Raw genomic sequence first — 11,498 nt, 5'->3', positions numbered from 1 at the left:
TGCCGTCAGAGGGCAGCACCTACCCCTGGGCTGGGGAACTACAACTCCCAGAAACACCCGCTTTGCAACGGGAGCGGAAGTGTGTCTGCGCTTTGCCTCCTGGACTATGTGGTGCGACGGGACTGTAGCGCCACCCTCCGTCGAAGCTCTGTGGCCGCCGGGAACTGCAGTCCCGAGCCGACCCAGAGGCTAAGCCCTCTCTCGCGTTCCAGAGAGGGAAACGCGGGCTTGGCGCTCCATTTTCCACCACCTCACGCGGGCGGGAGGGGCTCGCGGGGCTTTCGTTCTGGTTCCGAGCGCCTCCGAGGCGGGGCGAGCCACACGCACGAACTCTGTTTCCCAGCGTCCTTCGGGGCTGCTCTACTTCCGGGTATTACTCGAAAGATGGAGCGATTCAATGAGTGTACAAACCCTTGGGCTGCTCCCGGCAGCCGGCTTCCTTGTTTTGGGCCTTCCGGGATCCGGTCATTGAGGAAGCCGAGGACGCAGGACCGTAGACACAACGGGCCGTTCGAGACAGACATTTAGATTTCTTTTTTACGCTCGGCTCGGCCTGCTAGCGCAACCCACATTGCCAGAGAAAGGCTGGCCTGTGACTCGGGTGCTTTCTTAGGAGAGCCCTGGGGGCGTGTGTGGGGGGGTGTTGGAACACTCTGCGGTCTCCGCAGGGTGCTGCCGTCCTTAACCTTTCGCCTCCACTCATTTCGCCTCCCCACCGGGGGACTCCACTTTCAGGCAAGCCTCTGCAGTCGGTCCCCACAAAGGGTCAGAATCCCGTCTGGACCAGTTCCCAGCAGGCTTCGGGCTGAGGCCCTGGGGAGGCTGCGCTGAACTCCATTTCCCAGAAGACCCCCGGGCTCGCTGTGGCAACCGCACTGATGCCTTGGTGTCGACTACATTTCCCGACAGGAACTGCGGCTTAGCGTACCTGGGAAGGGGAGCGCGACACCTACTCCATTTCCTGGCCTGTCTCCGGAACTGCAGCATCCACTGGGGACTTGCAACCCACCTAGGACTCCATTTCCCGGCGTGCTTTGGCGCCCGCTTCACACCCGCAATGCGGTGAGGGCGTGGCGACGACTCCATTTCCCGGCTGGCCTCGCGGCCAGAGGGCTGCGCGTTCATGGACGCCGACTCGGTTTCCCAGCGTGCATCTGGCGCCGGTAGACACCAGGAGCCAATAGACTAAAGTGAACGATTGGACTCCATTTACCGGCATGCATCAGGCCTACACCGCTCAGGGATGGAGTGGCTGCGGCTGCGTTTCTGAGGCCCACTTAAGGGCTCGTCGTTGCCGCAGTGGGCCGAGTGTGCGTCTCTGACTCTTCCAAAGTCCTTTAGGGTCCGCTGTGGGCACAGGCGGCCGCCGGATTATTCAGGACTCCGTTTCCCGACGGGCAGCGCGACCTGTCATCTTTAGGGGCTGCTCGGCCCTCTGTGGACTCCATTTCCCGGCGTGCCACGCGAGCCTTGCGGGCTGAGGGCGGTGACCGCGGCGCGGACTGCATCTCCCGGCGTGCCCCGCGGCGGGCGCTGGGCCGGAGCCGGAGCCCGAGCGGCGCGGCCTGGAAGAGGCCGGAGCCGGGGGGAGGCGGCGGCGGCAGCGGCGGCGGGGGCAGCCCGGGCAGCCCGAGCCCCGCGGCCTGGGCCTGCGCTCGGCGCCATGAGCGGCGGCGGGCCTTCCGGAGGCGGCCCTGGGGGCTCGGGCCGGGCGCGGACCAGCTCGTTCGCGGAGCCAGGCGGCGGAGGCGGAGGCGGCGGCGGCGGCCCCGGGGGCTCGGCCTCCGGCCCAGGCGGCACCAGCGGCGGGAAGGCGTCGGTCGGGGCCATGGGTGGGGGCGTGGGCGCCTCGAGCTCTGGGGGTGGCCCCAGCAGCAGCGGCGGCGGCGGCAGCGGCGGCCCCGGCGGCCCCGGCGCGGGCACTAGCTTCCCGCCGCCGGGAGTGAAGCTGGGCCGTGAGTATTACCAGCGCCCGTGTGGGGTGGTGACCAGGGTTGCTGAGCCTCCACACACACCGATCAGTTTCCTTCCTGTGCCCAGATGGGAGCTGCTGGAGGTCGCCGTGCCTCCCGCAACGGGGGTCTGCGCGCTCTGCCTCCCGGAGAAAGGGGTCTTAGGGGCTCCCGTCGCTTGGGTTGTAGGATCAGGCTCACTCGCACTCGGGGAGGTCGCAGTCCCAAGCCCCCGGTTTTCCAGTACCCAGGCCTCGGGTCCCTGACGTTGGTGCCCCTTAGAGAACAGGACCAGAGGTCACAGCCACTGACGAACGGGAGCCTGGGGTTATTGTCCCCTCAGAGAACAAGGACGCGACCGCGGCCGCCGTCCACCAAGGGGTGGACATTTGTTCTCCCTCAGAGGGTGGGGTCTGGGTGTTACTTAGAAGCAGGGATTTGGGAATTCTGTGTCTCCAGAGAACAGGACCGGGCCCCCAACCCCAGCTGGACCCAGGTCAGTTTCCCTCTTAACAGGCGAGACCTGGAATGGGTAGACCTGGACCCCGACGACTGGCAGTATAGATGTTGCTGTTTAAGAATAAGACCGATTCAAGTCTGTGTACTCTTCACACTAAGTCCCTTCAAAAAGAAAAAAAAAAAAAAAAGGAAAAGGCTCCATGGGCCTCCTTTTAAAAAAATGGAATGGAGGGAGGGTGGTCCCAGTTCCTCATAAAACATGAGTCTGATCCTATACGTTTCTAATCATTCTGGCTGTGTCGTCATTGGCTCCAAAGATAAGTAATGTGTGCCCCTTAAAACGGATCTGGTTCGTCAGTTTCCCCAGAGAAGGGGGCCGCTGTCCCCTAAGGGTAGCTCCAAGGTTTGCTGCCATTCGGAGAGCGGGAGTGCAGAATCAGATCTTTCCTAAAAGGACCGAGGGAGCGGAGCCACCCGATAATGGGGATCAGTTCACGCCCACAATTCAGTGCTGTCCGACAGGAGCCCACGCACGTACAGGGCAGAGGTGTCTGGTGCCTTTTCTAACCGCGGAATATTTAGGTAGGGGTAACCGTCCCCAGGAAGGGGTGGTCAGGGCACGAGTATGCGCAGCAGGAGAGGACGGTCATTTCTGTCACCAAGAACCAGTGGTAAAGCCACCTCCAGCAGGGAGGCCTTAGGTCGCTGTCCCCAGGCCGGGAGAAAGCTTTCACAAAGCAGGACGTCAGGTCGCTGCCCCCTGTAGTGGATGAAGTTAGGCCAGACTTCCCGCAAACAGGGGTGGCCGCCTTCGACAGCCGGGGTGGGGGTTCTTCCAACGCCAGGGCCCAGTGCCCTGGAAGAGCAGAGGAGGAAGCGGGATTTAGGGCTCTACTAGGGGGAGGGGAGAGGTCACTGGGAGGGCTCAGGCCAGGGGAGAAGGGCCAAGGAGGCCCAGGGATCCGCCTGCCTCGCCTCCCACAGTCCTCAGGGCAGTGGCCGGAGGGAGCGGTCAGAGAAGTGTTGTGTCTGCTTTGTTCCCCAGGTGACAGCGGGAAGGTGACCACAGTGGTGGCCACGCTGGGCCAAGGCCCAGAGCGCTCCCAGGAGGTGGCTTACACAGACATCAAAGTGATTGGCAATGGCTCTTTCGGGGTGGTGTACCAGGCACGGCTGGCGGAGACCAGGGAGCTGGTGGCTATCAAGAAGGTTCTCCAGGACAAGAGGTTCAAGGTAGCCTGGGAATGGGGGTGAGGAGGTTTGAGGACTGGGCGGGACTGGGGACCTGGAGCCCGGGCGTGCCGAGGGCGTCTGAGCTCAGAGTTGGGGCGAGGAAGGGACATGTGAGTCCCAGGCGCGCTCAGGGCTGACGGCTGTTGGGGGCTTGCTCGGCACGAGTGCTTTCCAGGCAAGGTCTGTGACTTGGGTTGAGAGCAGGTGCTGTTCCACGCGAGGGAAGCAGCCAGACGGCAGGTTAGGGACCTCGGTCAAGGCTCGAGTCTGGCCTGACTGCCAAGCCCCTCCTTCTCTGCTGGGTCTGCCTCTCCCCAGAGAGGAGGCCCTGCACTGTGGCCCTGGGTGTGAGGCGCTGTCTCCCTGAGGAAGGGGCCCCTGTGAGCCGGCAGAGACCCAGGAACCAGGAGGCGACACAGGGGACGGCCGAAGAGCGATAGTGGAGGTTTGAGACAGGCAGGCGGAGCTCCGGGGCGTCAGTCAGAATTGGATCAGAGTTGAGTTGTGTGCGCCCAGAGGGGACCAGAGGATGGGGAAGAAGCTGAAGCTGGATTGGAAGCCTGGGTCTGCTCGTTCCAGGGCCCGGATGCCTCCGTCTCCCTGCATGGGAAGGGACAGGGAGCGGTGGAGCCCGGGGCGGACGGCGTGGCTGCAGCTCGTCTGCTGCGCCTTGGAGCCGTGCCGGCAGAGAGCCTCGTGCAGCCGCAGCACCTGATTTTTCCAGAGAAGCTGAAAGTTGGGTTTATACAGGAAGTCGTTTCATTTTAAATGTCAGCCATAATTAGAGAAATTCTCACACACGCCTGGGGTGTGGGTTTAACACGGGTCTCCAGCTTGTGTGGAAGAGGAACTGGCTGGCAGTGAAGCATTCGAGGGGACCCCAGAGGGACCTCGGGGCCGAGACACGGGGAGCAGCTGCCTGGCTCTGTGGGCGGGCACGGGGGAGTGGGTGTGCGAGGGAGCGGTGCAGAGCCGGCCGTGTCCTGAGACTTTCTCTCTCTGTTCCCAAGAACCGAGAGCTGCAGATTATGCGTAAGCTGGACCACTGCAATATTGTGAGGCTGAGATACTTCTTCTACTCCAGTGGGGAGAAGGTGAGACCGGCGCACGGGGGCGGGGTGCTGCACCGTAGCCCCACCCATCTCTGGGCCTCCCCGCTTCCCCCCTTGCTCTCCATGTGCCGCCCCGCATCGCAGTGCCTCACCCTGCTCCTCTGCTCTCTGCAGAAGGATGAGCTTTACCTGAACCTGGTGCTGGAATACGTGCCCGAGACCGTGTACCGGGTGGCCCGCCACTTCACCAAGGCCAAACTGACCATCCCTATCATCTACGTGAAGGTAGGCGGGCGGGCGGGCGGGCGAGCTCAGGCCACAGAGCCAGGAGCCCTGGAGGGCCTGTGCCCCCCGCCCTCATCCCAAGAACCCCAAATGCAGCTCACGGGGGAGGGCCAGGTGAGGCCTGACCAGGGGTCTGAGGAGGCTGCCGGGTGCCTGCTCAGATCCGCACTGGGACGGGAGCCCAGGCAGCTTCAGGGACGTTGGGGTTAGCACCAAAGAAAGGAGTGCGGAGGGAGTGCTGCCGAGGTCAGGGTCCGGGCCTTCGGGACCGTGGGGGGTGGGGTAGGTGGCAAGGAGCTAGGGTCGGGAGGAGCTCAGTGTCCACAGAACCGGGAATGTGCCTTCGCGCCTCGTCTGCAGGCTCCCTCCCCGGTGCTCGGCACCGTGCCCTGGGTGTGGCAGATCCTCAGGAGGTGTCTGAATGAATGAACTGACGCGTGAGTGAATGAATGCAGCGCAGGGACGATGTGGAGGGCAGAGGCTGGAGCGCCCTGCTGCACTGGCAGGAGGTGGCCTGGGCCCGGTGGCCCGCGCTGCTGGCTGTGAGCGCCCTGCGCCCGCGTGAGCCGACGCGGCTCTGCCACTGCTTGTTGCTGTTGGAACTCACCTCCTGGGAGAGGAGTTCTCTGGTGGGGTGACCCTGTCCCGTGGCTGCCTGCCTACTGGCTCAGTGCTGAGCAGGCCAGAGGCTGCCAAGTGAGCCCAGTATTGCCGTGGAAAGCTCAGTTTGGTAAGGCAGACAGACGTCCCAGGAAACTTGCAAACTTACCAGCTACTGCCATGCTGGGGCAGCCCCCAGCCCAGCCTGGGTGGGGAGGAGGATTGAGGAAGGCTTCCAGGAGACCAGCGCGGGTTGAGGAAGCAGCATCTCTGGTCAAGGGGAGTGGGGACGGAGGAGGAGGGGCTTGGGAAGCAGTGTTGTGTGTGGTGGTGCCGCTGAGGCGCTGTCGGCCAGGTCCTGCTGTGGGCCCTGGGGGAAGCAACAGTGATGCAAACAGAGGTGCCTGCTCCCTTGGCACCCAGGTTCTAGCTAGTGGGAGGATGGGTGGTAGGAAAATGGAGATGGAATGGAGGCAGGTTTTTTTTTTTTTTTTTTTAAGATTTTATGCATTTATTTGAAAAGTGAAGTAACAGAATGAGAGGGAGGGACAGAGAGGAAGGTCTCCCATCCACTGGTTCACTCCCCAAATGGCAGCAGTGGCCAGAACTGGGCTGATCTGAAGGCAGGAGCCAGGAGCTTCTCTGGGTCTCCCACGCAGGTGCAGGGGCCCAAGTGCTTGGGCCATTTTCCATTGCTTTCCCAGGCCATAGCAGGGAGCTAGATCGGGAAGAGGAGCAGCTGGGACTTGAACTGGTGCCCATATGGGATGCAAGTGCTGCAGGCGGAGGATTAACCTACTGCACCACAGTGCTGGCCCCTCCTGGGTGGTTTTGATCATGACTTAAAGAATCTGAGCCCCTCTTAGAGGCAGTGGTGTGGGCGAGGAAGCCCAGGGCCTGGTTTTCCAGCCTGCTTTGTGACAGGGCTTTCTGAGTTTCTGTGTTGCTTTTTGCAAGCGAGGGCTTGTTGCCGATGCCCCATCCTGAAGTCCCAAATCAGAAACTGAGGGCACGGAGCGCAGCAGTCCCTGTTTAAACAGACCCTTTGAGTGAGGGGTTTAAGAGTGGGCTTCCCTGAGGGCAGCAGGAGAGCAGGCCCTGAGGCCAGGACAGCGGTGGTCAGCCCCGTGGGGAGAGCTGGGCCCGACGTCTCTGTCCTGCCCGCCCCAGGTGTACATGTACCAGCTGTTCCGGAGCCTGGCCTACATCCACTCCCAGGGTGTGTGTCACCGTGACATCAAGCCGCAGAACCTGCTGGTGGACCCCGACACCGCTGTCCTCAAGCTTTGCGATTTTGGCAGGTGGGCCTGGGCGGGGGTGCGCAGGGGGCTGCAGGGGCAGGGGTCCCTACACCTTGCCTCGTCTTCACCCCTGCCTGTCTCTTTCACAGCGCAAAGCAGTTGGTCCGCGGGGAGCCCAACGTGTCCTACATCTGTTCCCGCTACTACCGGGCCCCAGAGCTCATCTTCGGAGCCACCGATTACACCTCATCCATTGGTCAGTTATGGGAGGACGGAGGTGGGGAATGACAGTCTTGGCGGTATTTGGTTTTTATTTTTATTTTTAAATTTGAGGTAAACAGTGCTCCCATCCACTGGCTGGGCTGGGCCAGGCCAAAGCCAGAAGCTCGGAACTCGTCAGCGTCTCCCATATGGGTGGCAGGAACCCAATTACTTAAGCCATTACCTGCCTCCCAGGGTCTGCATTAGCAGGAAGCTGGAATCAGGAGTTGGAGTTGAGGTTGGGTATGAGACCCAGGTACTTGAATATGGGAGGGGGGCTTCTTAACCGCTAGGCTGAATGTGTGCCCCTGGGCGGTTTTTGAGCTCTTTCTCCATGCTGTGTGCCAGACTGGGTCCCTTTCACTCAGTCCTCACCATCTTGGGAAGCCAGTGCTGCTACAGGCCCATTTTACAGATGAGCAGCCTCAAGCTTAGAGCCAGGAGGCCCCTGCCGGCCACTGCACCACTGGGAGTGTGCAGGGCTGGGATCTGAAAGCTGACCTGATTCCAGAGTCCCTCCCGTCTCTGGAACCCCCTGGTCAGCTCTCCATTCTTGGCTGGCGGGGACCTTGGGGGAAGCCGGAGGTGAGACTTTGCCACCACGAGGGCATGCCTGCTTCCAGGGCCTGTATGTCCTCACCTGTTTGAGGGTGACAGTGCCACCTTTCAGGATGGGGGAAGGCCAAGAAAAGGTGGTGGGCACGAGGGTTTGACAGGCATTCATCAGCAGTGTGAGGGACTTGGTGCTTCTTAGGTATGACCTTGCGCCCTGAGGGTCAAGGTACTAGGGAGGGGTGAGAGTGCCGGGTTACAGCTCCTCCCCTGGGCGGCAGGTGAGGAAGGCAGGGATCTCTGGCCTGGAGAACAAAGGTGCCACGGGCAGGTGTGGGCCTCGGTGTCTGCAGGCTAACAGCGCAGAGAGAGGGCTGGCTGGGTTTGGTGAGCAGAGGCAGTGAGGGCTGGGACCAAGCCGACTGGAGGTGCAGAGAAGCTGCACGGATCTGGAGGCTCAAGGTCGTGCCCAGGGCTCCTGAAACGTGTTACCTTGGGCCGGATGCCTCATCTCTGCCGAGCTGAGCGAATGGGGCTCCTGGCCTCTCTCTGGTGGCCTGAGGGATGGAAGCCTTTGTCAGGGGATGGGCGCAGCAGCCCTGCTCGCCGAGCTCTGACCCTTACCCACTCCCCGCAGATGTGTGGTCAGCTGGCTGCGTGCTGGCTGAGCTCCTCCTCGGCCAGCCCATCTTCCCTGGGGACAGTGGGGTGGACCAGCTCGTGGAGATTATCAAGGTGAGGATGGTGCCAGGGTAGGCAGCGGGTGGGGCTGAGGGATGGGGCCAGGCCTCAGTCCCCGTCTTCTTCCTGCAGGTGCTGGGAACACCAACCCGGGAACAAATCCGAGAGATGAACCCCAACTACACAGAGTTCAAGTTCCCCCAGATTAAAGCTCATCCCTGGACAAAGGTGGGGCAGGGCTGGGGACCTGGGCAGCCTGGCAGAAGGGTGGGTCCCCTTTGGCCTACTGGCCTCAGAATCATAGCTCGGGAGGGGGGGTGCGAAGTTATCCTGGGAGGGGTCAGCCGCTCCCATGATTTCAGAGTAGGTAGAATTTTAAAAGTTGAGGACGCACAAGTACATTCCAAGGTTCCCCTTTTCTTGGTGGGTGACAGGCTCACAGCAGGGCTCAGTGTCTCGGTGCCGGGGCCAGCTTGCTCACCCGATACAGACAGACTTCCCCGACTTCCTCACTGGGAGATGGGCTCGGGGAGCTCGTCGTCAGGTCTGCCGAGAACAGTGGCAGTGAGGCACAGGGGTGCCAGTGCCTGTGGCAGCGCTCACCTGTGGCCCCGCGCCCCCTGCCCCCTCGCCCCAGGTGTTCAAATCTCGAACGCCGCCTGAGGCCATCGCGCTCTGCTCCAGCCTGCTGGAGTACACGCCGTCCTCACGGCTCTCCCCGCTAGAGGCCTGCGCCCACAGCTTCTTCGATGAACTGCGATGTCTCGGAACCCAGCTCCCCAACAACCGCCCGCTCCCCCCTCTCTTCAACTTCAGTCCTGCCGGTGAGGGTGCAGCAGGGGGTGGGGAACCGTGGGGGGACAGCAGAGGTTGGGGGAGAAGAGCTGGGTGTTGAAAACACGACCGGCGAGCTGCGTGAGGGTGCAGCGCAAGCCGGGGCTCTGGGAAGATGGCCTCAGTTCCCTTCCGCTGAGTGTGCTGCTTAGAGTTCAGTGGCTGAGTGTCCACGAACTGGCCCTGCCAAGAGCTGGGTGCCCAGTAGGGATCCCATCGTAACCCTGCATGGTCTCCAGATGGCTGCTTCCACCCTGACTGGGCGTGTCGATTCCTGTCTCTAGAACTCTCCATCCAGCCATCTCTCAATGCCATCCTCATCCCTCCTCACTTGAGGTCCCCGGCGGGCTCCACCCCTCTCTCCCAGTCCTCACAAGGTAAGCTGGGACCGGCTGCTGAGGGGTAAGCGGTGCCCACAGTGCCACAGCTCCCCGTAGCTGTCTCTGAGCCAGAGTTCCGACGGTGCCGAGCGCGTCTCAGAGCTGGCAATGGCCACCTTTCTGGGTGTGCTGTGTGCTGACTGCAAAGCCACAGAAGTACAGAAAGTTGAATTTGTCGAACTTGTCGCTCAGAGTTAAAAACTGGGCCATTTTGTGTACGAATCCAGATTGCCTGTATTTTGTTGGGGAAGCAAATCATAGTGGGTGGCTCTGGGCCTGCCTTTCCTCCCGATGGAGTCCCGCTGCCACCGTTCAGTCCTCAGACGGCCCGGCCCCGAGGTGGCAGCGTTCCGGTCCGTGTAGCCACTTTTGGTGGGAGGGGCCCTGGAAGGCCAACGCTAATTGTCTGCTCCTTCCCTCCCCCCTTCAGCTTTAACCGAGGCTCAGACCGGCTCAGACTGGCAGTCGTCCGAAGCCACACCTACCCTCTCTAACTCGTCCTGAGGGCCCCTCCAGCCACCTTTCCACTTCCATCTGGGAGCCCCAAGTGGGGCTGGGAAGGGGGCCATAGCCCATCGAGCTCCTGCCCTGGCTGGGCCCTGAGACTAGAGGGCAGAGGTAAATGAGTCCCTGTTGCCACCTCCAGTCCCTCCCTCGGCAGCCTCGACCCTGGGGTGGCTTTTTAAGAGGATTTTAACTGGTCGTGGGGAGGGAAGAGAAGGAAGGACAGGGGTGTGGGGGTATGAGGACCTCTGCCCCCTTGGCCCCCTCCCCAGGCCTCCACCTCCTCCAGCCCCTGCCCCTCCTGTGTCCCTTGTAAATAGAACCAGCCCAGCCCGTCTCCTCTCCCCTTCCCTGGCCCCCGGGTGTAAATAGATTGTTATAATTTTTTTCTTAAAGAAAACGTCGATTCGCACCATCCAACTTGGCCCCTCCCCTCCTACAGCCGTATGTCCCCTCCTGTCCTCTGCCCCAGCGTCTGCTCCCTCCTCTCCACACCCTGGAGGGCCAGGGGAGCGGGGAGGGCTCCTGATGTCTTAGTTTCCACAGTAAGGTTTGCCTGTGTACAGACCTCCGTTCAATAAATTATTGGCATGAAAACCTGGCTTCCTGTCTGGCTGCGCCTTTCACTGAGGTGAGGGGGTACCTGTGCGCTGTTCTGGGACAAGCATGTGCTGTGTCTCAGGAGGGGAGGGTGGGGGGCCGAGGTGCCTGACTGTCCTGTGCCTTCGCTTTCTCCTCTGCACGGATCCATGGTAGGGGCCTGGGAGAGGTCCGCCCCCAAGAGCATAAAGCATCTGTTTTGGCTTAGGGGAGGGGTCAGCACCCAGTGCACACTGAGAACTGGGGGTGGGAGGTCAAGGCCGAAGAGCACACTGGTAGTCAGGACTTGAAGCAAGAGCTGTGTCAGCCTGAGCTGCCTGCTGCTCCAGGGTGCAAGGAGACACAGAATGATGAGGGGTCACCCGGCCACAATGCAGCCTGCTCGTGGTCTCAGGCCGGGCCAGAACCCCAACATCCGCGGGCCTTCATGCCGTTTTACACAGCACCCATCTGGTCCATCTTGAGGATGCTGAGAAGCAACGGCCTGGAAAGGGTGAGCAAGGGAGCGTGGCTCCGTGGTGCCCTCCCCTCACTTTTAAAGCATGCTGGGGCCAGCTGTAGGGGCCACAGCACGGAAGGAAACTGTCCTCTCCTGGGTCCAAGCACTGGGTGTGAGCAGGAGGCCCCAGGGTGGATGGGGCCTGGTCGGGAGCAGCTGACACGCCATCCTAGGATCCCACTGGTGAGCAAAAGGCAGAGTTGCAAGGTCGTTCCGGGGGAGGTGAAAGGCTTGTGGGGGCCCAGTGGCATTTTCAGAGTCAAGACCCCTTCCTTCTCTTGCTCTACACCATCACGCACTTCACCTTGTTTGTAACTTCAACAGAGCAGGTAGATTGGACAAGGGGTAGACATCAGACTCCTGGG

The 11,498-nt window shown here is 61.6% G+C and overlaps 1 protein-coding gene across 1 annotated transcript; it reads left to right on the top strand.

The window, feature by feature from the left end:
• Positions 1-1,513: 1,513 nt before the first annotated feature.
• On the top strand, positions 1,514-10,631 carry GSK3A (glycogen synthase kinase 3 alpha). Its single transcript, XM_008249679.5, has 11 exons — positions 1,514-1,955; positions 3,457-3,644; positions 4,655-4,738; positions 4,871-4,981; positions 6,752-6,882; positions 6,972-7,078; positions 8,273-8,370; positions 8,449-8,544; positions 8,954-9,140; positions 9,435-9,527; positions 9,961-10,631. Exons 1-11 carry the CDS (start codon positions 1,664-1,666, stop codon positions 10,032-10,034), a joined length of 1,461 nt encoding a protein of 486 aa, XP_008247901.4. The 5' UTR covers positions 1,514-1,663; the 3' UTR covers positions 10,035-10,631.
• Positions 10,632-11,498: the final 867 nt, after the last annotated feature.

This window comes from Oryctolagus cuniculus, chromosome 18, assembly GCF_051225735.1.
Source record: "Oryctolagus cuniculus isolate XC-2025 breed Fujian yellow rabbit chromosome 18, ASM5122573v1, whole genome shotgun sequence".
NCBI lineage: Eukaryota > Metazoa > Chordata > Mammalia > Lagomorpha > Leporidae > Oryctolagus > Oryctolagus cuniculus.
Note: the sequence above shows the minus strand (reverse complement) of the source record. Positions and strands in the feature narration are given on the sequence as shown.